This window comes from Barbus barbus, assembly GCF_936440315.1.
Source record: "Barbus barbus genome assembly, chromosome: 14".
Taxonomy (NCBI): domain Eukaryota; kingdom Metazoa; phylum Chordata; class Actinopteri; order Cypriniformes; family Cyprinidae; genus Barbus; species Barbus barbus.
In genome coordinates this window covers 31,395,530-31,423,233 of record NC_136742.1, presented here as the reverse complement: position 1 = coordinate 31,423,233, position 27,704 = coordinate 31,395,530, and the positions used below count along the sequence as shown (strand labels likewise).

At 39.2% G+C, this 27,704-nt stretch overlaps 1 protein-coding gene across 1 annotated transcript; it reads left to right on the top strand.

Annotated features, from left to right (window-relative positions):
* Positions 1-78: 78 nt before the first annotated feature.
* On the top strand, positions 79-26,475 carry LOC306880470 (heat shock protein HSP 90-alpha). The gene is made up of 11 exons (XM_079433993.1): positions 79-236; positions 1,030-1,179; positions 5,543-5,909; positions 8,262-8,395; positions 11,126-11,449; positions 13,346-13,511; positions 13,640-13,830; positions 15,269-15,416; positions 15,498-15,766; positions 19,466-19,799; positions 26,068-26,475. The coding sequence occupies exons 2-11, from the start codon at positions 1,030-1,032 to the stop codon at positions 26,175-26,177; spliced, it is 2,193 nt and encodes a 730-aa protein (XP_079290119.1). The 5' UTR covers positions 79-236; the 3' UTR covers positions 26,178-26,475.
* The last annotated feature ends 1,229 nt before the right edge of the window (positions 26,476-27,704 follow it).

The window sequence follows — 27,704 nt, the reverse complement described above, 5'->3', positions numbered from 1 at the left end:
CTTTAACGGTTGAAACGGAGGTTGCGGATGATTGACAGCCACGCCCCGCCCCCTGCGCCCATAGGAAAGCATTAAGAAGATTCGAGAGATTTCTGGAGCGTCCGCGTTCTCGAGCTCTCCCGTCAGGACGTATAAAAGCGCGCCTCTGGCGTAACGCGCGCGACAGCTGAGGCGAAGACTCTCACAGGCTTAAAGAAGACTCGCTTAATCTAATTCACTCTCATAAACCATTCAAGGTAAGAATATAGAGTCGGAATAACATTACAATTCATTATCATTCAACTTATGTGCCATTTCACGCAGATGCTGTGAGGATATTCGAAGTTTATCCGCGCGTCAACGCTCTTTTAACGGTTGTGATGCTACTGCGATTTTTAACTTGATTCTTAACAAATATGAAGTGTTTTACATCATTAAGTTGCTGCTAGTATATTTAAATCGGCGTATTTGTGAAATCAGTGCGTTAAGCGCTAACTTACCATCTGATCAGTTTTACCTCAGAGAGATCAAACGAGGCTTTTGCGAGATTGACGATCAATAAAGTGCTTATGAGCTCATTATTACACATGCATGCTTATATTAATGAGTGCATTTTAAAAATGGGATTTTTATACTTCTTTTTGACTCATGCATAAAGTTTAACAGAGTGCATTGTTGTTTTTAATGACTGAATTAGTTGTGTTATATCAGATCTGAAGTGATGAGCTGCATGTTAATGCATGTTGTAGAGAGTTTGGTAGGTTCTGGAAGCTGATAATAACAGGTTTGGACCGACAGGAGGCGCTAGAGTTCGTACAGGTTGTTCCAATCCCTTCAGCTTTGTATATATTAATAGCATTAATGCAGAACCGTTTGTAATTGAATTAAACCATGCTTTGAGTCCTTAATTGGTTTAGGAGGGTTATACAGTAATTAATCAGCCAAATGCATGTTGAATCATGTATAATAACTCCAATATGTGCTCTGATGTAATAGCATACTCGTCAAATATTGTATATGTTATATATATATATTGTTTGTCATGCACAGATGCCGGAGGCACATGACCAGCAGATGGAGGAGGAAGCAGAGACCTTTGCTTTCCAGGCTGAGATCGCTCAGCTGATGTCTCTGATCATCAACACCTTCTACTCCAACAAAGAGATCTTCCTCAGAGAGCTCATCTCCAACTCTTCAGATGTACGTAACTAATACATGATTGAGTAATAGTACAGTAATAACAATGGCAACATTTCTGTGTGCATACTAGCATTGTCAACAACACCATGAAACAACTTTATTAAGTAATCGCTGCTTCAGGGAAGTGTTTGCATATTTATATTTCAAAGCTACATTGTGATTATTACTGTTAACAAATAAATTAACAAAAAATAAGCATGTTACAAGCAATACAACAAGTGTTTTTTTAAATTAATGCAAAATAATTTTTTAAACAAGTGCATTTATTAAGTAAACATTGCTTGAGTAAATTTAAGCAATTTTACATACTGAAAAAATACTTAGGCTTGATGCCATTTTTAAATTGATTGTTATTTTTATTAGTGATTACATTACTCCACAAGCAATTTAATAGGTGTTTTTAAAAATACTAATATCAATTAATATTTATAAATCATACATGCCATTTTTAAAGTTTCAAGTATTTTTCAATGAAATATTACTTCAGAGAAATTGTGCACATAAAAATAATTCAAGGCTATGTGTCATTTTATAAAGTGATTATTACAATTCATAAAAATAAAATAAACAGATCATAAAATAAACAGAAAAAAACAAAGCAATATAACAGCTTTTTAAACTACTGATACAAATTAATAATAAAAGTCACGAGGCAGCGTTCTCCAGAAGTGTGTAGCGTTCTCCAGAAGTGTGTAGCGTTCTCCAGAAGTGTGTAGCGTTCTCAAGAAGTGTGTAGCGTTCTCATCAAGAAGTGTGTAGCGTTCTCATCAAGAAGTGTGTCGCGTTCTCAAGAAGTGTGTAGCGTTCTCAAGAAGTGTGTAGCGTTCTCATCAAGAAGTGTGTCGCGTTCTCCAGAAGTGTGTAGCGTTCTCCAGAAGTGTGTAGCGTTCTCAAGAAGTGTGTAGCGTTCTCATCAAGAAGTGTGTCGCGTTCTCCAGAAGTGTGTAGCGTTCTCAAGAAGTGTGTAGCGTTCTCATCAAGAAGTGTGTCGCGTTCTCCAGAAGTGTGTCGCGTTCTCCAGAAGTGTGTAGCGTTCTCAAGAAGTGTGTAGCGTTCTCATCAAGAAGTGTGTCGCGTTCTCCAGAAGTGTGTAGCGTTCTCCAGAAGTGTGTAGCGTTCTCAAGAAGTGTGTAGCGTTCTCATCAAGAAGTGTGTCGCGTTCTCCAGAAGTGTGTAGCGTTCTCATCAAGGAGTGTGTCGCGTTCTCCAGAAGTGTGTAGCGTTCTCCAGAAGTGTGTAGCGTTCTCAAGAAGTGTGTAGCGTTCTCATCAAGAAGTGTGTCGCGTTCTCCAGAAGTGTGTAGCGTTCTCCAGAAGTGTGTCGCGTTCTCCAGAAGTGTGTCGCGTTCTCCAGAAGTGTGTAGCGTTCTCAAGAAGTGTGTAGCGTTCTCCAGAAGTGTGTAGCGTTCTCATCAAGAAGTGTGTAGCGTTCTCATCAAGAAGTGTGTCGCGTTCTCCAGAAGTGTGTAGCGTTCTCAAGAAGTGTGTAGCGTTCTCATCAAGAAGTGTGTCGCGTTCTCAAGAAGTGTGTCGCGTTCTCAAGAAGTGTGTAGCGTTCTCCAGAAGTGTGTAGCGTTCTCATCAAGAAGTGTGTAGCGTTCTCATCAAGAAGTGTGTAGCGTTCTCCAGAAGTGTGTAGCGTTCTCAAGAAGTGTGTAGCGTTCTCATCAAGAAGTGTGTCGCGTTCTCAAGAAGTGTGTCGCGTTCTCAAGAAGTGTGTAGCGTTCTCCAGAAGTGTGTAGCGTTCTCATCAAGAAGTGTGTAGCGTTCTCATCAAGAACTGTGTAGCGTTCTCATCAAGAAGTGTGTCGCGTTCTCAAGAAGTGTGTAGCGTTCTCAAGAAGTGTGTAGCGTTCTCATCAAGAAGTGTGTCGCGTTCTCAAGAAGTGTGTAGCGTTCTCCAGAAGTGTGTAGCGTTCTCCAGAAGTGTGTAGCGTTCTCATCAAGAAGTGTGTAGCGTTCTCATCAAGAAGTGTGTAGCGTTCTCATCAAGAAGTGTGTCGCGTTCTCATCAAGAAGTGTGTAGCGTTCTCCAGAAGTGTGTAGCGTTCTCCAGAAGTGTGTAGCGTTCTCATCAAGAACTGTGTAGCGTTCTCATCAAGAACTGTGTAGCGTTCTCATCAAGAAGTGTGTAGCGTTCTCAAGAAGTGTGTCGCGTTCTCCAGAAGTGTGTAGCGTTCTCAAGAAGTGTGTAGCGTTCTCATCAAGAAGTGTGTCGCGTTCTCAAGAAGTGTGTCGCGTTCTCAAGAAGTGTGTAGCGTTCTCCAGAAGTGTGTAGCGTTCTCATCAAGAAGTGTGTAGCGTTCTCATCAAGAAGTGTGTAGCGTTCTCCAGAAGTGTGTAGCGTTCTCAAGAAGTGTGTAGCGTTCTCATCAAGAAGTGTGTCGCGTTCTCAAGAAGTGTGTCGCGTTCTCAAGAAGTGTGTAGCGTTCTCCAGAAGTGTGTAGCGTTCTCATCAAGAAGTGTGTAGCGTTCTCATCAAGAAGTGTGTAGCGTTCTCATCAAGAAGTGTGTCGCGTTCTCAAGAAGTGTGTAGCGTTCTCAAGAAGTGTGTAGCGTTCTCATCAAGAAGTGTGTCGCGTTCTCAAGAAGTGTGTAGCGTTCTCCAGAAGTGTGTAGCGTTCTCCAGAAGTGTGTAGCGTTCTCATCAAGAAGTGTGTAGCGTTCTCATCAAGAACTGTGTAGCGTTCTCATCAAGAAGTGTGTAGCGTTCTCAAGAAGTGTGTAGCGTTCTCAAGAAGTGTGTAGCGTTCTCATCAAGAAGTGTGTAGCGTTCTCATCAAGAACTGTGTAGCGTTCTCATCAAGAAGTGTGTCGCGTTCTCAAGAAGTGTGTAGCGTTCTCAAGAAGTGTGTAGCGTTCTCATCAAGAAGTGTGTCGCGTTCTCAAGAAGTGTGTAGCGTTCTCAAGAAGTGTGTAGCGTTCTCCAGAAGTGTGTAGCGTTCTCCAGAAGTGTGTAGCGTTCTCATCAAGAAGTGTGTAGCGTTCTCATCAAGAACTGTGTAGCGTTCTCATCAAGAAGTGTGTAGCGTTCTCAAGAAGTGTGTAGCGTTCTCAAGAAGTGTGTAGCGTTCTCATCAAGAAGTGTGTAGCGTTCTCATCAAGAAGTGTGTCGCGTTCTCATCAAGAAGTGTGTAGCGTTCTCAAGAAGTGTGTAGCGTTCTCAAGAAGTGTGTAGCGTTCTCAAGAAGTGTGTAGCGTTCTCAAGAAGTGTGTAGCGTTCTCATCAAGAAGTGTGTAGCGTTCTCATCAAGAAGTGTGTCGCGTTCTCATCAAGAACTGTGTAGCGTTCTCATCAAGAAGTGTGTAGCGTTCTCAAGAAGTGTGTAGCGTTCTCAAGAAGTGTGTAGCGTTCTCATCAAGAAGTGTGTAGCGTTCTCATCAAGAAGTGTGTCGCGTTCTCATCAAGAACTGTGTAGCGTTCTCATCAAGAAGTGTGTCGCGTTCTCAAGAAGTGTGTAGCGTTCTCATCAAGAAGTGTGTAGCGTTCTCAAGAAGTGTGTAGCGTTCTCCAGAAGTGTGTAGCGTTCTCCAGAAGTGTGTAGCGTTCTCCAGAAGTGTGTAGCGTTCTCCAGAAGTGTGTAGTGTTCTCCAGAAGTGTGTAGTGTTCTCCAGAAGTTTGTAGCGTTCTCCAGAAGTGTGTAGCGTTCTCCAGAAGTGTGTAGCGTTCTCCAGAAGTGTGTAGCGTTCTCCAGAAGTTTGTGTCCTGAATGTATGTACAGCACGATCTCCGATCTCACAAACCAAAACAATAGACATGATTTTCTCAGGCCACATGTAAAATCATATGAATTATTATAAAGATTATTAAAATGAATACGTATGGATGACAGTTGATTACAATAATATTTCAGTTTATTTCCATCATTAGTAAGTTTCCCCTGTGGGATAAATAAAGTTAATATTAGTTGTATATTAATAATACTTCATTAACTTTATTTAATATCCCTGTTGTAGTATTATTCATAAGTAAAAACCAACAAGATTTATTTTTTTCACCATGTTTCCAAATTCTCTACCCCAGGTCCAAAAGAAATGTAGATGGACTTTTGTTTGTTTGTTTATTATTTTGTGCTGTATTGTTGATTACTGTATTATTTCTGTTTCAAAAGCCAGCAATAAATAACCCTTTAACATCTAAAGAGTGTGATTTTATACATTATTAATGTTGGGAAATGAACAAATGCATAATAATCGTCATAATCGTAAAACCTCAGACAATAATCATACCAGCTAAATCTATAATTGTTGCATCCCTAATTGCTACAAATATACATGTGTTACTGATGACTGCTTTTGCGCTGCATGGACACATGATCTAATGGACCCATAAAACTAAATGATATATTCTTACTTTCCATCAGGCTTTGGACAAAATCCGCTATGAGAGTCTCACAGACCCGAGCAAGCTGGACTCAGGAAAAGACCTCAAAATCGAAATCATTCCCAACATACAAGAGCGCACACTCACAATCATCGACACCGGCATCGGCATGACCAAAGCAGACCTCATCAACAACCTGGGCACCATCGCCAAATCCGGCACGAAGGCCTTCATGGAGGCTCTGCAGGCCGGAGCGGACATCTCCATGATCGGTCAGTTTGGAGTGGGTTTCTATTCTGCCTACTTAGTGGCTGAGAAAGTCACGGTCATCACCAAACACATCGATGACGAGCAGTACGCATGGGAGTCGTCGGCAGGAGGATCGTTCACCGTTAAAGTGGACAACTGTGAGTGTTGTTTGATTTAGTGAATGAATCGCAGGGCTCCAAACTGCATTTACGACCAAAAATATTCATTTGCGAGGGAAGTTTTTGCTGAGGTTGCCACTGGCGACTATATATTTATATGTTATGACTAGGGGTGTGCGATATTGACAAAAAATAATATCTCGTTACTTTCTGGGATTTTATTGATATCGAGACATAATCAGCCAACTCCTAAAGTTTTTGATATTCTTCATATTCTGTGTGCTGGTCAGGTCACACTGATATAAATGAATATTTTCCAATACGTTTAAACTGATTTTTACATTTTATGGGCATTTTTATCTTTATAACTAGCCATTTTTTTTCTAAAAGTGTCCGTTATCTTTTGAGTCAAATTCTTTAATCAGTGAATTAGAATAATAAGACATATGGGCTGCATCTGAAGTGGCATTTAGATGTTTACTCACTGTTTAATGCTAGACATGAATGCATTTAACCTGCAATAATAAATACATAAATAATGTTTTAATATATTAAACACAAAACTTTGAATACCGATATTTTAAATGATTTAAACCATGATAAAAATCTATAAAAAGAAGTCGAAATGTGAAATTAAAACCGCCAGTAGGTGGCAGTAAATCACAGTTCATAAGTGAGTCATTGCGTTTGAACCGAATCATTTAAATGGTTGATTCATTCAGGAACGAAGCACCGTCGTGTTGCTCAAGAGACGCAAAACAGTGCTGTGGCTTGGCGTTATTTTGTTGGCGAAATAGCGTAAAAACAGGTGTCTAAAACGTAAGTCTCTTAATTAACTTCTTGCTTATTGAACTGTAGTAATGTCACATTTGTAGTTTTGGAGAAAAACGGCACGGTGAAATTGATTAACTATATGAAGTGGTATAAATATAAATTTTCTGCCACCATGTCTTGAATTTGTGATCTTTCGAAATGCATTTTAATAGACTGAATCTAAATGCGCACGTGCCATAATGTCAAATCGCACATCGTTAAAACAACAATTACAATATTATCGCAGGTGATATATATCGCACACCCCTAGTTATGACTTAAACATTGGCATGTAATGCCTTTTTTCCTGATTGTTTTGCCATGACATCTTTTGTTATGTTCACGTATTAAACTGAGAGGTTGCGCATCAAAGTTTTAGTGGATAAAAGAGTTCAAACAGTCCTCTAAACCTGCTAAACGCAGCTCAGTTGTGCAGCGCGAGAGAGATGAATGACGGAGACGTGCGAGTAAAAGTGCAGAAAAGCAGCGTCTGTTTCGTGCACAAATTGAACAAACTTCAACCTGTAAAGCTGTCAGATGTGTGGATATTGGCAATTCTCGTTTATAATCGTTACTAATATGACTGCTTCTTATCAAGATTTTAGTCTATATGCTGTGATAATGCATGAACTTTGACAACAAAGTATCAGCTTTATAATTATGCGAATTTCATAACGAAATTCAAACAATGAATACGGTTTTGGCGCTCTTTAATGCGGCAGGAGCGATCGCTTTATCGCCTCAGTTCAAGCGGCAAGTGAACCCATTATATCTTTCTCTTTATTACTAAAACGTTAGTACATAACGAACATGAATTAACATCTAAAGGTAGGCTATTTTATAAAAGTTCCTACAGTACAGCTTACTGAAATGTCTCATGTAAAAGCTCATTTGGTGTTTCAAACTGCGGAGAACGTGTAAAGCTTGTAAACATTGCAACTTAATAATACATTTACCTCAGAATAACCATTCAGTGTCCATAAACTCATCAGTCAGCTAGAAAAATAACTATAAAGAGCGCTTATATATTATATTATATATAATGCGATGATGCATATTCATATTTTGACTTAACCTGTTGTCTGCATGATTCAACTCCTATAGAATTGCATTTTACTAATGAATAAAAACACTGAATGTGTGAAAGATATTTATAGGATGCATTGAGGAGGAGCCCAAACTACTCTCAGTGGCCAAAGTGATGCTTATGGTCCATGACACTGGCACAGATTCTGTGTAATAAACAATTCTTTGTGACTGTATATAGTTCTCAAGTTGGAAAAGACATTTAGTTCCCACTTTAAGTGAACCTTGGTTCCCTACGAGACGGATTAAAATGCTGATAAAGACAAGAAAGGATGACATAAACACCTGACAGTATGATTAAAATGTAAATAATAATAAAAAAATAAATAAAGAGCGTTCATTCTGTGGCACCTAAAAAATAGTTTTTTTTCTTATAGGAGCCAATGGCTCCTTACTTGATTTTGGTCAGGAGCCCTGAATTGTCAGACTGTCGTTGAAATGCTGAATGCGAGCTGTAACTGAGGTTTAATGGAGATGTTGCTCTTTGTCCAGCCGAGCCGATCGGTCGTGGCACAAAAGTGATTCTGCATTTGAAGGACGATCAGACGGAGTACATCGAAGAGCGACGAATCAAAGAGATCGTCAAGAAGCACTCGCAGTTCATCGGCTACCCCATCACACTCTTTGTAAGTCACTTTTGGGCCATTCTACAGAACGGAAATGTAAAAATAAGGCATTCCCCAGCATTTGTGTCAGCCAAACCCCTTTGACTTGAAAAATTAACTTGGGATCAAGTTTTAATATTTTAATAATTTAGCAGCACATTCGTATGTTTGTGCTTTCTGATGTTGATTAATGACACGCAGCTAAACTAATTATATATATATATATATATATATATTAATTTCTTAAACATTAATTAAATATTTATATTTTTTTATTTTTTTTACATTTTATATATTTGTAAAAAATCTATGTATATAATTTAAAAAAGCTAATAAATGAAAGCTAAATGAACTTTTACTATAGTTTATCTGCAATTAACAACTCATTAACAACAAATTTATATTAAAATATTTCATGCATAAAGAAATGCATCTATTCAATGTTTTTAGTGCACGAGGATGAGAAAGTTATATAGTCTTTAAGCAGTGTTGGGAGTAATGCGTTACAGTAACGTATTACTATTTGCTGTAACGCAGTAGTGTAAGGCAGTACTAATCAATTTTCAGTAATATTTTACTCGGTACATGTTCAGTAACGCTTGCATTACAACACACTTTTAGCCTCCAATTATTATTATTATTATTTTAAATTTAATTTAAAGTCGGGCTCCTACTTTTTTATGTCCCTAGGGCCGGGCTTCGGGCCAATATTCACGTGATAGTTCAGACGCGGGCCGGGCCTGTTTTAGGCTTCTCCTTATCTTTATAGTTTAGACATCCATCAATTATTGATGAAAAAAATTGCCGCGCTGGTGGAAATAACATGAGTCTGTGCCGCGACTGTCAAGAGCGACTCGACGGTGTTTAGTGTCCCGCGGCAGCAGGAGCCGTCAGCACAGATGAAGAGTCCTGCTTCAAATACACACAATAAAGCAAAAGCCCCAGCAAAAATAATTAACATGAATGTGTCCGGGGGAAATAATAAGGATTCGCCATCTCCTCATTAGACGCGCCTTTAGAGAGAATCTTCACGGATAACGATTATATTAAATAGTTTTTGTTTTCGTTTTTATTTATTTCGTTAAGTAGCAATTTAAAGCTTTCTTTAGATATATTTATCATGTCTGTAAGGCATGTATTTCGGTTCATTTTAGTGAACGACAGTCGCGCATCACAGATCAGATTTCATTTATCACCTGAGGAGAGAGTCGAGCTGACTGACAAGAGTGAGGTGAAAAACACAAGACGATGGCAGAAGAGTTTCAAAACCAAACGTAAAAGCGCCTGTTTTAAAAATATTTTTGGATTTTGAAAAGCCATTTATCTAAGGTGATATTGCAAGGTCTATTTATTTATTTGTTTATTTATTCATTTAGCCTATTTGGTTCCACAGTATTTGCTGATTTTTATTTGATTTAAACTGTGATATTTTTCCCATTATTTTACATCAAGGTGTATGCAGTCCTTGCCTCAAAACTTTCCATCTCACTAATAAACGTTCTGTTTTATAATTATTTGTTCCTCAGTCTTTACTGATATTCAGTTTTGTATAGGCCTACCATGCATATTTAAAATTTGTAAGTTATCTGTTATTTTATATTAGGCATATATAGCATGGTGTATTTTTATTCGTTTTGTTAATAAAAGTTAGCTATATGTTCTATGTTGTATGTTGTAATTGATGCCGAATTGCCGTTAATTTAAAAGTGAAAATAAAATACGCACGGTGCTTTTACAAGCTATTTAAGCAAAGTGAGAAAACTCAAGCGAACTAAAAACAAACAACTGCTTGACGCCGAATTGCCACTGATTTAAAAGTGAAACTAAAACGCACACAGAGCTTACAAGCTATTTAAAACCGAAGGAAAGCGAGGAAAAGAGAGAAGACTCAAACGACGTCCACCCCCCATCCACCGAGGTGATACCGGTAAGGTGTTGACACACGTCGATTAACCAGTGGGAACCCTAGTTGATGCCTTTTTTCCTCCTTTCGGAATCCTTGCTGAACACGCGCTGGAAATAGCAATGGCATTGTCCTCCTCTGCCACCGAGAACAACTTCCAGACGGCGAAGACTTGTTCGCAAATGATGACGTAATGAGCACAACACATGCTGAGAGTCACTGCAGTTTAAAGCTGCAATCACTTGCACTCGGAAAGACGATGAATCTCCGATAAATCAGACTGATTGATTGATTTACCAGCAAGCATACTTTATCGGATCTAGTTATTGGATTTAATTTATTTATCGGAGCAAAAAAAATGACGTCATTTTCTCTCTTATCAGGCGATAATTTATCGGTCCGATAAATATCGTGCATCCCTAATTTTAATTAACTACTTTTGTATGTAAAATGTATATATTTAACAATGTAAATTTGATGAATTTAAGTTAAATGAACTTTAAGGGTAATATTTCAGTGATTCAACAACACATTCGCATGTTTACGGTTCTTTGATGCTGGTTAAAGGTCACATGACATACATTTAAACAAGTTAATTATTATTATTGTTCTCAAAAATACATGAAACATCAGCAGCAAATTTTTACCAAGAATCCTGACAGACATTAATGAATCTAGAATTTTATCCCAACGTACAATTACATGGAGTAATTTAGCTCTAGATGGCACAATGCTTAAAGACATTTGTTCACTACTAGAATGTTTGAAGTCGTTTGCAGATATGCTTAAATTACTGTACATGGAGTTTTTAAGATTAATAGTGATTTATTTGTTTTAATCAAATTCAGGTCGAGAAGGAGCGCGACAAGGAGGTGAGCGATGACGAGGCGGAGGAGGAGGAGAAGGAAAAGGAGAAAGAGGAGGAGGAGGGCGAGAAGGATGAGGACAAGCCCGAGATCGAAGACGTGGGCTCAGACGATGAGGAACACGATGACAAGAGCTCCGACAAGAAGAAGAAGAAGAAGAAGATTAAGGAGAAGTACATCGACCAGGAGGAGCTCAACAAGACCAAGCCCCTGTGGACCCGTAACCCCGATGATATCACTAACGAGGAGTACGGCGAGTTCTACAAGAGTCTGACTAACGACTGGGAGGATCACCTGGCCGTCAAGGTGACTTGAGACCTGTGCAGAAACAGTTAATGAATGAACTCATTCAAACATCCTAACAAAAACTATAGTATATCAAAGATATTAAAATAACACTTGTGTCTATTTAATGTGAAATATTTTACACTCACACACACACTTGTTTCACTATCCTTGTGGGGACTCTCATAGGCGTGATGGTTTTTCTGCTGTACAGACCGTATATGCTATTGCCCTACACCTACCCTACACCTAAACTTAGCCCTCACAGAAGACTGCTTGCATTTTTAGATTTTCAACATTCTGTGTGATTTATAAGCTTGTTACACCGTGACACGAGTCCCCATGAGTCTTTGCATTCAGGTTTAAGTCCCCACCGGTATATAAAAACAAAAACACACACATATACACGCACACAGATAGACACACACTCACTTACACACAGACACACACATATACACAGACAGACACACACACTCTCACTTACACACACACAGACAGACAGACACACACACACATACACACAGACAGGCAGACAGAAACACACACACTCTCACTTACACACACACACTAACACAGACACACACACACATACACAGGCAGACAGTCACACACACTCTCACTTACACACACACTAACACAGACACACACACAGACAGACAGACACGCACATACACACAGACAGGCAGACAGACACACACACACACTCTCACTTACACACACACACACTAACACAGACACACACACACATACACACACAGACAGACAGACACACACACACACTCTCACTTACACACACACACACTAACACAGACACACACACACACACAGACAGGCAGACAGTCACACACACTCTCACTTACACACACACTAACACAGACACACACACAGACAGACAGACACGCACATACACACAGACAGGCAGACAGACACACACACTCTCACTTACACACACTCACACAGACACACACACAGACAGACAGACACGCACATACACACAGACAGGCAGACAGACACACACACTCTCACTTACACACACTCACACAGACACACACACAGACAGACAGACACGCACATACACACAGACAGGCAGACAGACACACACACTCTCACTTACACACACTCACACAGACACACATGCAGACAGACACTCTCACACACACACACACACACAGACACACACATATATAGTTATTTTATGTTTGTGTTTATATATATATATTTAATGTCATATGTATTTTGTACATGATGTACATATAATATACATATGTATATTATTTATATTTTACTTAATATATTTTTTTAATAAAATAAAAACTCTTGAATTTAATTTGTAGTTAGTTGCCAAGGCAAAATTTCCCATTTTTGTTTAGTTTAATTTGAAGTACTAAAATGACTAAAAATAGAAATTAAACTATAACTATTAAAAAATAAACTAAAACTAATGAATGAAAATTAATAAACTATAGACATCAGTTTATTAATAAACATCAATAAACTATATAGACATAGACAAAAGTAATAAAACTGACAAAAACAACAACAAAATTACTTGTTAAAACATAAAATACAAAAATCTGATTTTAAATATTAACAGAAAACTGAAAATAACACTCTTATAATATTTTATGAATGTGAGAGTTTATATACTGTATATATATATATATATTTGTGTGTGTGCATGTATTTGCGTTTTTTAAACACATTTATATTTGTATCTATACATGTAATGTTTATATATTTTATTTCAAACATGCAGCATTTTTATTTCCTAAATAACTGACACCATGCAACACAAGGAGGTCATGTGACAATGTAGCATGCTAATGATCAAAATGTTTATCGTTGCATTGTTTATCATATTTTAAGAAATACTAAGCATCTCACATGCGCTCAATGTCTGTGTTTATTTCCTCGCAGCACTTTTCCGTGGAGGGTCAGCTGGAGTTCCGCGCGCTGATCTTTGTGCCTCGTAGAGCTCCATTCGATCTCTTCGAGAACAAGAAGAAGAAGAATAACATCAAGCTGTACGTGCGCAGGGTGTTCATCATGGACAACTGTGACGAGCTCATCCCAGAATATCTCAGTGAGTCTCTGAATCCAACACAATCGCATCCAGAATAATGCAAACGCCTGCCAGATTTCCCACTAACCTCAAGCCTCAGAGCTGTTTGTCTTGCTCTGTCTTTAATATGATCCATCTTTTCCTCCCAGACTTCATTAAGGGTGTCGTGGACTCTGAGGATCTGCCGCTCAACATCTCCAGAGAGATGCTTCAGCAGAGCAAGATCCTGAAAGTCATCCGCAAGAACCTGGTCAAGAAGTGCATGGAGCTCTTCACCGAACTCTCCGAGGACAAAGACAACTACAAGAAGTGCTACGAGCAGTTCTCCAAGAACATCAAGGTGAAACTCAAGCTCAGATATACAATACACAGACATAGAAGCTTTGTTGTAAAAGTGTTATAGTGCTTCAACTCAAGTCAGCTGTGTTTTTATAGCGCTTTATACAAAACAGATTCATTCGAGGCAGCTTCACGGGAATAAACAGGAAAAAAGTCTTAATGTTGCAAAATTATTCTCAGTTCAATTATTAATTTGTTTTTATTAAAACAGCATAAAGGTGATTAAATACTGCATTGTGTTTTACAAATGTACTTTACAATTTAAATGTATATGTGACCCTGGAGCACAAGACCAGTCAAGAGCCAGATTTAAACATTATCTGAGAGCTGACAAATCTTTCCATTGATGTATGGTTTGTTATGATAGGACAATATTTGTCTGAGATACAACTATTTGAAAATCTGGAATCTGAGGGAGCAAAAAAAATCTAAATATTGAGAAAATCTCCTTTAAAGTTGTTCAAATGAAGTTCTTAGCAATGCATATTACTAATCAAAAATGAAGTTTTGATATATTTACGGTAGGAAATTTACAAAATATCTTCATGGAACATGATCTTAATATCCTAATGATTTTTGTCATAAAAGAGAAATGTATAATTGTGATCCATACAATGTATTGTTGTTTATTGCTACAGATATAGCTGTGTTACTCATGACTGCTTCTGTGCTGCAGGGACACATATATTTAATAGTCTTAAAATATTGATTCACTCAAACTTAAAAACATAAATGTTTAAAAATGTACAACCTTGTTGCGAATAGTAACTAAAAAAAATTAAATGTTAAATGTATTAAATTAAAAAAATAATAATTATAAAAAATAATAATAATAATTCAGCTCAATTAATTACCAATTTAGTTAGTTATATTTATCTTTTTATTATTACTTTTTTTTATCTAATTGTTTATTATATCTTAATTGGATATCTATTTATTATTTTATTAATGATTTTTTTTATTATTCGTTTTTATTTTCATGTTTAAAATCCCAGTTTATACTGTGCAAAATCATTATACATGTAAAATATTATTTGGAAAATATTTAGTTTGTATTAAATTATCCGCCCCCATCTCTCTATTGTACTGAACACTATTTTTATTTTTATAAAAAAAAATAATTATTGCAAAATGTTAAAAAAGCAAAAAATATTACAGTATTTTAAAAACACAAGATAATAGTCTGATTATTCATCTGAGTTCATTTCTAGTTTCATTCTCATCCGATAGTGTCAATGCAGTCAAATCAATAATATTACTGAATATAACAATTAATTGAATTAGCACATTGCTCTTTTGTTGATTTTGATTGCTTATGTCCTCATTTTCAAGTCGCTTTGGATAAAAGCGTCTGCTAAATGACTAAATGTACATTTTTAAATGAATAGTCAGTGAACATGGCTACAAATATTATATATTTATATTTTCCCGTCATACAGCTGGGCATCCATGAAGACTCTCAGAACAGGAAGAAACTCTCAGAGCTGCTTCGCTATTACACATCGGCTTCTGGAGACGAGATGGTGTCCCTCAAGGACTATGTGTCTCGCATGAAGGACAGTCAGAAGCACATCTACTACATCACCGGTGCGGATGCGTTGACCTCTCGATGCACTGGAAATCACTGTATTAATGACTTTAACTAACGTTTGCTTGCTTCTTCTGCAGGTGAGACCAAAGATCAGGTGGCCAACTCTGCTTTCGTGGAGCGCCTGCGTAAAGCCGGTCTGGAGGTGATCTACATGATCGAGCCCATCGATGAATACTGCGTGCAGCAGCTGAAGGAGTTCGAGGGCAAGAACCTGGTGTCAGTGACCAAAGAGGGTCTGGAGCTGCCTGAGGACGAGGAGGAGAAGAAGAAGCAGGAGGAGAAGAAGGCCAAGTTTGAGAACCTGTGCAAGATCATGAAAGACATCCTGGAGAAGAAAGTCGAGAAGGTAAAGATCAACTAAACCAGGGGTTTTCAGTCTTTTAGATGCCACAGACACCCAAATATGAACCACCATCCTAAAATGCGGAGTTTCATGTATAAAAACCCAACCTACACTGTGAAAATTCATATTATTAATATGTAAAATAATATATAGTTTATATTACACTCAATACATTTACTTTTTTCTTCTCCTTATAGTACTTTACTGTTAGCTGCATTATTTATTTTATTATATATATATTATTTTATTTTAATAATTGTCTTATTTTCTATTTAAGTTTTTTTAGGTTGTAAATTCTCATGTATAAAGTCTGTTTATACTGTGAAAAATAATATAAATATGTGGGAAATGTTTAGTTCTATTCTATTTACATTTGCTTTTTTTCCACTCACTGTAGTACTGGACTGTTAGCTGCATTATGTACCTATTTTATTTATTTAACCAATTTCTTTTTATCAAATTTTTTTTAATCAAATTTATCTATTTAGTTAAATCTCGTATTTTGTTAATGATGTATTTCTGCACTGCGTTCCTAAAATTTAAAAGGTTGCTATGTATATTTTAACGTATAAAGACTTAGCACAGGTATATTTGTAGCAATAGCCAACAATACACTGTATGGGTCAAAATGATCCTTTTTTCTTTTATATAGAGATCATCAGGGCTTAAAGTTCTCGGCACCGTGCCGGATCTCCGGTGTGTGGTGTTTGGCTGCGTAAAAAAAAAAAAAGAGAGTCCTACATTTAAAAAAACTTCCTGATATCACGTTCAAGTTCATGAGTTCGCCTACCAATAGTATGAGAGAAACACAGCTTTCACTCTCAACCAAACTAACATTACTAGCCAATCAGAAGTCTTTGCTCTTATAAACACGAGACACGCATTAAAGCAGAGGAATGGAAAAGAAGCGGCTGCGTCTCGAGCGCGCAAAAAAGCCAAAGATGTCTATCTAGCGCCATATTTACATAGAAAAGCAGAGAACAGCTCAAAATAATCACGCCATCTCCATAAGAACTATATGATTGCCAGAACAAATATACCGGTAGTTTTGAAAAGGATTTTAGTTTACAGTAAAGACTGAATGTGTGAAAGGGGCTAAACTCTGCATATGCGGTGAGTTTACGTTCATCTGGGAAAACTGCGTTATCTCACTAGGTTTGTAACGTAAAACGTTAATAAATAAGTATTTCTAATTATGCGATTGATTGTACATCGCGATTTCAAAATAAACGTTTCTGACTTTGCATGTGGTCAAATATTAAAATGAAATGGATTTAAACGTTGAATCACATGAAACATCACCCTCTGCAGGCATTTTTATTTTTATAATATAGGCATATTACATGTATTTTAACAGTGAAAACATGTAATTAATAGGGCCGGGACTTTATCGCGTTAATTTAGATTAATTAATTACACAAAAATAACGCGTTAATTTTTTTTAACGCATTTTAATCGCACTTATTTTTGCACCACGGAACGTTTCTCACTGGATGAGTTTTGGCGGAACGATTATACTGGAGCACCAACTAGCGTTCAGAATTCCAAGAACGCAAAGAACGGACTTGCGTTCTCGTGGAGACCGGTCTTGCCAAGCTTCCTTGGAAGAACGAACTCGGAAGGACGCGAGAACACAGAACGCACACTTATGAGAACTGAGATGTCCTGCTTAACTGACCGCATAGTCTCAGCATAAGAAACGGCCAATGAACAATAAATATTACAAAATGTCATAACTTATTAAAACATTTCATACTATTATAGATATTACTTTCATATAATTGTATTGTTTTATTTTACAGCGTTATATGTTTTACTGTTCAGATTCATTTTAATATGCACTCGATGCATCCTCAGTTTCAAGAACATATCCGGGCACTTTCATGCATCCTCTGTACTTGCGTTGTCATTCTATATATATCTATGCTTGCGTTCTTGAGAATTGGAACTGAACTTCGACGGTTAATGATGACGTAGAACGAGAACACAAGGACGCAAGATCGCTGAAGAACGCATACCTCATTTCATAAATGAGCTTAGAATTATTGCTTCTTCTCTACATACACTTGAAAGTAATAAAGCTATTACATTAGCTAATTTTTTCAACCAATTTAGTGACTCATAATATATTGTAACCCCTTCTGTATTTTCTTTTTATTTATTTGTTTTATTTATTTATTTAGTTTATTTCTAAATCATATTTAATTATTGATGTTAATGATGTACAATGTATATAACTTAGTTGTGTCTGCCTTGTATCTGAAATTGTGATTTTTTTCTATGTCTTAAGTTTGTTCAGTTAAAGCCTATTTTGCTTGTACATTTTTTGATTTTCATAATAAAAAAATAAAAAAAACCCAGAGAAAAATTCAGCAAGAATCAAAAAAAAAAAAAAAAAAAATAGCTGAAGAACGCATATTGAGAAACAGCCAAAAACAAACCGCAGTGAACATGGACGGGATGGGAAATGTAAAAATCCATATAAAAAAACTTACTTCTCACTGTTCTCAGGTCAAATATTTATATGCGATTAAAATGCGATTAATTTCGATTAATTAATTACAAAGCCTCTAATTAATTAGATTAATTTTTTTAATCGAGTCCCGGCCCTAGTAATTAACGATAAAACTATGTAATTACTTGGTTTTGATACTTTATTTGAGCCAATTATTATTGCCTCACATTAGTTTATATATAAATATAGTCATATTAAAGCCTGTTATTCAGCTCATAATTTTCCAAGTGTATGATACAGCTTTCTTTCTTCAGGTCAATTATATATTCATGAATTAATCAGTTTGATTAAGGAAAGCAGTAGCTTTGCCATAGTATCCTTTCAAATGTTAAAGTTGCCACAATCGTGGCGTGTGCAGCACTTTATTTGTACCATTTTGTTTTATTAGTTTATATATCAGGTAGTTTCAAGGAAAATAATTTTTAAATGTTTTTTGTTGTTGTTTGTTTGCCAAATAACCCCAACCCTTGGAAAAAAGTTCCGGCTCAGGATTTTTTTTTTTTTTTTTTTTTGCTTTAACCCCTGGATCATGTTCCATGAAGATATTTTGTAAATTTCTACCGTAAATATATCAAAACATTTCTGATTAGTAATATGCATTGCTAAGAACTTCATTTGAACAACTTTAAAGGAGATTTTCTCAATATTTAGATTTTTTTGCTCCCTCAGATTCCAGATTTTCAAATAGTTGTATCTCAGACAAATATTGTCCGATCATAACAAACCATACATCATCTGAAAGCTGATCCATAAATGAGCTTTCCATTGATGTTTGAATCTCAATTTTAAAAAATGTACCCATATAACTGGTTTTGTGCTCCGGGGTCACATATTTAGTTTAAAATACATTTACATTTTTCCTCACTCACTATAGTATTACACTGTTAGCTGTACTGTACTGTATATTTATTCAATCTAATTTGAAAGTATTAATTTTAATCAAATGTATCTAATCTTTTGTATTTAAATTATTTACACAGCGTCTCTAAAATTTAAACGGCAGGTATATATTTTAATGTATAAAAAAACTATTTATAGTGTGAGAAATGATATGTAAAATATTATTCAGAAAGTAAAATATGTTTACCTAGTTGAATCTTTTACACTGATTTTCCCCTGAATGCATTGCAGTGGTGCATCTACACATTGCATTTGATTGCTAACCGCTCTGTTTATTTCTGCGTCAGGTCACCGTCTCGAACCGTCTGGTCTCTTCACCCTGCTGCATCGTCACAAGCACATACGGCTGGACGGCCAACATGGAGAGGATCATGAAGGCCCAGGCCTTGAGGGACAACTCCACCATGGGCTACATGGCGGCCAAGAAGCACCTGGAGGTCAACCCGGACCATCCCATCATCGAGACGCTCCGCCAGAAAGCAGAAGCCGACAAGAACGACAAATCAGTGAAGGATCTGGTGATCCTGCTGTTCGAGACGGCGCTGCTTTCCTCGGGCTTCACGCTGGACGACCCACAGACGCACTCCAACCGCATCTACAGGATGATCAAACTCGGATTAGGTGGGTCAAACACTCAATATCAGGGATGGAACGGTATTATCAATGTCTCGATATCATCGTAGTCACATGACGATATCAAACGATAGTCTTCCAGGCAAAAAGTGTAGTTTTTAAAATGTATTTAAACGTCTTATTCTAACACAAAAGGTCTTTAAATTTGTTTTTGGCCCATTATGTTTTGGCACAGTATCTGTCAAACGAGCTCAAACCGAAAGCACAATATGCTTAATGCCTTCATTTGTAGTACTCAAGATGGCGCCGAGTATGGCTGCTGTGGTGTGGAACGCTCCCGTACTTTTGTTGTTTTTGTTTGTTTGTTCTGTGTTTAGTTATTCTCCTACTGTCAGTTTTACCAGAGACGAACTACTGGACATAAGGCAACACACACCGGACAATTTTTTTCCGGTTTTTGATTATTCAGACGCTTTGTTGGATGTATTGGTCGGAGGGGCAGCGGTCCTAGTCAAACGCGCGCTCAGACGGAAAAGAGGGAAGCGCGCTGGTTAAACTCCGCGAACGCGGCTTCCGAACTGCGCTCCCAAGCATTCATCTAGCGAATCTCCGATCCCTTCCTAACAAAATGGATGAACTACTTCTCCTCACCCACACAAATAAGGACTTTACAAACTCTGCTGCATTGTGCTTCACTGAAACCTGGCTGAGTGAAAACATCCCGGATAACATGCTTCATTTGCCGGGATATCAGCTGTTCAGATCAGACCGCATCACGGAGCTAACGGGGAAAACGAGAGGTGGTGGACTATGTTTCTACATAAATGAAGGTTGGTGTTCAGATGTAACAACTCTGAAGAAGATGTGTTCTCCTAACTTGGAGGCCTTCTTCATAAACTGTAAGCCGTTCTATTCGCCCCGAGAGTTTTCCTCCTTCATTCTCGTGAATGTGTACGTGCCTCCGGACGCGTGCGTGAGCGCCGCGATGCAACAGCTGGCCGAACAAATATCTGAAACAGAGCAAAGGTACCCGGACTCTTTTTTAATCATTCTTGGAGATTTTAATAAAGCAAATCTCTCCCGCGAACTGCCAAAATACAGACAGCACGTTACATGTCCCACCAGAGACAGTAATATATTGGATCATTGTTACACAATAATTAAAGATGCATATCACTCTGTTCCACGGGCAGCTCTGGGGCTCTCTGATCACTGTTTGGTTCATCTCATACCGACCTATAGGCAAAAACTCAAATCTTCGAAGCCTGTATTTGTCACGAGGCCGGACTGCAGGTCTGCCCTTCCCCACCAGAGGTCGCCATCTCCCTTTCTCCCGGACTCCACTCACAGGATTACACGCATACACCTGTTTCATTGCACACACCTGGCTAATCATTACACCCACAGCTGATCCCCATCACCTCGGACTATATAGCTTCCGCCTTCTCACCACTCTGTGTGCTTTCATTATATGTTTGTTACCCGTGATTCATGTCCTGCTTCATGTTCTTAGATCTGCTTATGTTATGTTTTGGTTTCTGTTTATTGTGCCGTGTTGGCCTTTGTGTTAGTTTGTTTTATTAAAGACACCTCCCTGCATTCTTGGACCCAGACCTCGTTTCTGTAACGTGACAGAATGAAAGCACCAAAGATGGGTCCAGCGGGGAGGTTATTGAACATGCGCCAGGGGGATCGGAGCATGGAGGATTACTCCAAGGAGTTCATCGGGTTGGCTCGGCAGTCGACCGTTGAGAAGGAGTGTCTGGTGGTCTTTTTCTGGAGTGGTCTAGCTGAGCCGTTCAGGTCCCGAGCACCATACTGGGACCCTGAGGAGTCGTTGGATGGTTACATCGACAGGATTCTTCAGGTGAGCGGCTCAGCCTTCAGGGTGGAGTTAGCGGCGGAGATGTCGGCGGGGCACGCTCGCAGCGCTCCCGAGGCAGCGGTGGCTGTGCACAGCGCTCCCGAGGCGGCGGTGGCCGCTCTCTATCCCCCAGAGGTGGCCGAGAATGCCGCAGCGGCGCCCACTGTGGAGGCTGAGTATGCCACGGCATCCCGCTCCCGGAAACGGAGGAAGAGACGGAAGAAGGCTTCCGTCTCACAAGGCCAGGAGGCCTCCCAAGAGCTCACTGCTGGTCAGGAGGCCGTGTTAGAGCCACTCAAGCTCCTCGCCCTGCCGGCGCCACCCGTGCTCCTCGCCCTGCCGGCGCCACCCGTGCTCCTCGCCCTGCCGGCGCCACCCGTGCTCCTCGCCCTGCCGGCGCCACCCGTGCTCCTCGCCCTGCCGGCGCCACCCAAGCGCCTTGCCCTGCCGGCGCCACCCAGACTCCTTGCCCTGCTGGCGCCACCCAGACTCCTTGCCCTGCCGGCGCCACCCAGACTCCTTGCCCTGCCGGCTCCACTCAAGCTCCTTACTCTGCCAGAGGCCGTTCCTGAACTCACTGTCTGCCCTGTCACGGCCACAGAGACCGTTCCTGAGCTCACTGTTTGCCCTGTCACGGCCACAGAGGCCGTTCCTGAACTCACTGTCTGCCCTGTCACGGCCACAGAGGCCGTTCTTAAACTCACTGCCTGGTTTGTCCCTCCGGCCCCACCCTGGCTGGGCCCTGGGGTTCCTGTTGGGCTGGAGCCCCCCTGGTCCGTTCCTCCAGACCCGCCCTGGCTTCCTGCGCTGCCTCCATCTCCAGACCCTCTGCCCCCACACGGACCTGGCCCGCCATCCCTCCCCCTGTTCACTGTTTCACCCCCCTCCGGACTGTTGGATCTTGGGGAACGTCTGGAAGCCGTTCCTTTAAGGTGGGGTACTGTCACGAGGCCGGACTGCAGGTCTGCCCTTCCCCACCAGAGGTCGCCATCTCCCTTTCTCCCGGACTCCACTCACAGGATTACACGCATACACCTGTTTCATTGCACACACCTGGCTAATCATTACACCCACAGCTGATCCCCATCACCTCGGACTATATAGCTTCCGCCTTCTCACCACTCTGTGTGCTTTCATTATATGTTTGTTACCCGTGATTCATGTCCTGCTTCATGTTCTTAGATCTGCTTATGTTATGTTTTGGTTTCTGTTTATTGTGCCGTGTTGGCCTTTGTGTTAGTTTGTTTTATTAAAGACACCTCCCTGCATTCTTGGACCCAGACCTCGTTTCTGTAACGTGACAGTATTAAGAACTGTTAAGAGATGGACTAATGAAGCAGAGCAAGATTTAAAAGCTTGTTTTGACCTCACTGATTGGAGTGTTTTTGAAGCCGCTGCCACCGATCTGGATGAACTCACAGAGACTGTAACATCATATATCAGTTTCTGTGAGGATATATGCATCCCCACCAGGACATTCTTATCATTCAATAATGATAAACCGTGGTTTACTGGGAAACTCAAACAACTTCGTCAGGCCAAAGAGGACGCTTACAGAAGTGGGGATAAAATCTTGTATAACCAGGCCAGGAACAGACTAACAAAGGAGATCAGAGTGGCTAAAAAGAACTACTCTGAGAAGTTGAAAAAAGAACTTTCAGCCAACGATCCGGCGTCGGTATGGACTGGTCTGAGGAACATCACCATGTACAAGTCACCACCCCCACAGTCTGTGGAGAATCAACAACTGGCTGACGATCTCAATGTGTTTTACTGCAGATTTGAAAAGGCCAGACTGACACCCAACACCCGCTCTGATCTGCACTTCACACATTCACCTTCCCCCCCTGAAACCCCCCTTACTCTCTCCCCCACCATTCTACCTGCGTTTAAAGTCTGTGCAGAGGATGTGAACCGGGTCTTCAGAAAACAGAAATCTAGGAAAGCTTCAGGACCAGACGGTATTTCACCTGCCTGTCTAAAAGTCTGTGCTGACCAATTGGCCCCCATCTTTACACAAATCTTCAACAGATCTCTGGAGCTGTGTGAAGTTCCCCGCTGCTTCAAACGCTCCACCATCATTCCCGTTCCCAAAAAGCCCAAAATCACTGGACTTAATGACTACAGACCTGTCGCACTCACGTCTGTGGTCATGAAGTCACTTGAGAGACTGGTCCTGGCCTACCTGAAGGACATCACTAGACCCTTGCTGGATCCTCTTCAGTTTGCCTACAGAGCAAACAGGTCTGTGGATGACGCTGTCAATATGGGACTGCATTACATCCTGCAACACCTCGACAAACCTGGGAATTATGCAAGGATCTTATTTGTGGACTTCAGCTCGGCCTTCAATACCATCATACCTGACCTTCTCTCAGACAAACTGAGACAGCTCTCTGTGCCCTCCTCCATCTGTCAGTGGATCACCAGCTTCCTGACAGACAGGCAGCAGCTAGTGAGGCTGGGCAAACTCACATCCAGGACTCTCACCATCAGCACTGGCGCCCCTCAGGGTTGCGTTCTCTCCCCACTGCTCTTCTCTCTCTACACGAATGACTGCACATCAAAGGACCCCTCTGTCAAGCTCCTGAAGTTTGCGGACGACACTACAGTCATAGGCCTCATCAAGGACGGTGACGAGTCTGCTTACAGACAGGAGGTTGAGCAGCTGGCTGTCTGGTGCAGCCTTAACAACCTGGAGCTGAACACGCTCAAAACTGTGGAGATGATCGTGGACTTCAGGAGAAAACCCCCTGCTCTCCCCCCACTCACCATCATGAACAGCACTGTGACTTCAGTAGAGTCATTCAGATTCCTGGGCACCACCATCTCTCAGGACCTGAAGTGGGACAATCACATTGACTCTATTGCGAAAAAGGCCCAGCAGAGGCTGTATTTCCTCCGCCAGCTAAGGAAGTTCAACCTGCCTCAGGAGCTGCTGAAACAGTTCTACTCTGCAATCATCGAGTCTGTCCTATGTTCTTCTATAACTGTTTGGTTTGGTTCAGCTACCAAAACAGACATCAGAAGACTACAACGGACAGTTAGGACTGCTGAGAGGATTATCGGTGCCCCTCTGCCCAGCCTCCAAGAACTTTACACCTCCAGAGTGAGGAAAAGGGCTAAGAAAGTCACTCTGGACCCCTCACACCCAGCTCACTCTCTCTTTGTACTGTTGCCCTCTGGCCGGCGCTACAGATCACTGAGCACCAGAACAGCCAGACACAAGAACAGTTTTTTCCCCCAGGCCGTATCCCACCTGAACAACACATAACACACCCCGGTACTGTACATCTGTAAATAACCCATCAAACCTTCATCTCTACATAGGACACATGCACATTCACAGTTCTGTCTATGGTCATGTCTCTTTTCTGTATATTTTATTTTTATTACTATTGTTATCCTTAATTATTGTATATTCTCTTCATTAGTGTTCTTTATCACCTTAATTATATGTTGTCTGCACTATGTTTGTACGTTCTGTACTGGAAGCTCATAACACCAAGACAAATTCCTTGTGTGTGCAAACACTCTTGGCAATAAAGCTCTTTCTGATTCTGATTCTGATTCTGATCAAGTGTGTTTTCAAGCGAATTCAGACGATCAGCTGGTGATCCGGTGTTTTCTGCGTCTCAGAGCGGCTCCGTTCACACTGAATGAATGCAGTTACCTCCTTTATTACACTGCTGTGAGTTTAGCACACGTCTGGGAACAACAGCCACCGGTTCTGCTTCATTTCAGCGGCAGATGATCAGTGTTTCACTAGAGTTGTAGTGAGACGTGTTTGTAATGTTTTCGCTGGAGCTTTCCTTCAAAATAAAAGCTGAAAGTGCAGCATGAATTACTGACAGCTAGCGGTTTAAATGCAGTCCAAATTCAAAATATCTCTTTTATATATAATAAATATATAGGTATATAAATATACATAGAAATTAGGAAAGTATTGTAATTTCGCTACTGTAGTGTAAACAAAAATAATATACCTATGAAATATAAATTTTTTACAGTGCAGTTTTACAAAATGTGGCTATTGCTGTCATAGAATAATAACAATTTTATATTGATATTCCTATTCTAATTAGTTTGGCTTCCTAAAACCAATGTAATTTAGACTGAGACAGTATTTCACAAATAAAGAGGCTTGGGTCTCCTTTAAAGTTCAGCTATAACTCAATTCACTGACGCTTTCTTAGTTAAGAAACATGGGTCGAAGCTCTTAATGGAGCTCTCAAAGTGCACTAGATGGAATGTTTTAACTTTAAAATGTACAACATTTTAAATTTTTCTAATTCTTCATTTTCTTTTTTTAATATTGCAATAAATATATTGTGGACTTCAAATTGCATTATTATGGTAACGTGAGATTTTGATATGGTTCCATCCCTACTCAATATGCATGCGATTGCAATGGGAAAACAAGCATTTGAATGTGTTTTCTGCCCGTTTCAGGCATCGACGAGGACGATCTGTCCACAGAAGAGCCCAGCTCGGCTCCCATCGAGGACATGCCTCCGCTGGAGGGAGAGGAAGACACGTCTCGCATGGAGGAGGTCGACTGAGAGCGGACACTGACCCAATCATGTTTGTAGCTCTGTAAAAAGATTATTATTCAGATTATTGATTATTCTTGTTGTTCTTGACCACATCGCAGTTCCTCTTCATTCCAGTTTGGTTGGTAAAGCTTTCGGAAACCTCGTCGTCCCACATTCCCTTTTTTGTATTTATTTTTTGAGTTGTATATGCACTTTGTTTTGTATTTATTGATTAACGTTCCAATTTTGATTTTGAGTGTTTAAGGGACACTGATACTGTATTATTGACAACGGGATCCTGAAATAAAGCTTACCATATCAGATCATGTGATGCCTGTGTCTTCATGACGCTCAGACAAAACACTCCTCCTGCGCCAGCGGTTTTAGAAAGACAAGTGTGCATCTGAATCCTTGGTTTATGAGTTTGGATGCAATGTTTTAAATATTGTCCAGGTTACATTTCACCACAAAAAAAGATTTAGCATTAAGACACTGAAAGCTGTTTTAGGACCTTTTTGACTGTAAATTTAATTGAACGTGGCAATGATGTATTGTTAAATATTTTTATAGTCAAAGAAATACCGACTCACCCATCAACTTAAAAACATGGTGTTTAAACCTTGTAAGTTACAAAAAAAGAAAAGTTACATTCAAAGTGCAAACTTCAAAGCCATCCTATCTAGACGTATTAAAAACAGCATAAGTTTAATTAAATATTACTGACAAGTATACTTATAATTGTCTTTTACTGTACAAATGTACTTTTTAATTTAAATATACGTTTTAATAGTTCTCGAAATATTGACCCATTATTTTGAAAACATGAACTACGAAAGACATAAAAACTACGTAAACAAAAATGTATTAAAAAGGTGTTTAAAAACCTTATTGTAATTTTTTACTAAAAATGCAAATGTGACCCTGGAACACAAAACCAGTCATAAGGGTCATTTTTTTAAATTGAGATGTATGCATCATCTGAATAAATAATCTGTCCATTGATGTATGGTTTGTTATGATAGGACAATATTTGTCTGAGATACAACTATTAGAAAATCTGGAATCTGAGGGAGCAAAAAAATCTAAATATTGAGAAAATCTCCTTTAAAGTTGTTCAAATGAAGTTCTTAGCAATGCTTATTATATTACCTAAATTAAGTTTTGATATATTTACAGTAAGAAATTTACAAAATATCTTCATGGAACATGATCTTAATATCCTAATGATTTTTGTCATAAAAGAGAAATGTATAATTTTGAGCCATACAATGTATTGTTGGTTATTGCTACAAATATTTTGTGCTGCAGGGTCACGTGTTTAAAACTTATTATAAATTGCTACTAAAAGCCCTCAAACAAAAACATAAATGTATAAAAATGTACAACCTTGTAAATTGTTACTAAAAAACAAAAAATTTTAAAATCTCAAAAATAGACTAAATAAAAAAAAAAAATGTTTACAATCGTAATTTATTATAAATTGTTACTAAAAAGGAAACAAAAGCAAAATGTTTAAATAATATACATTTACAACCTTATTGTAAATGGTTACTA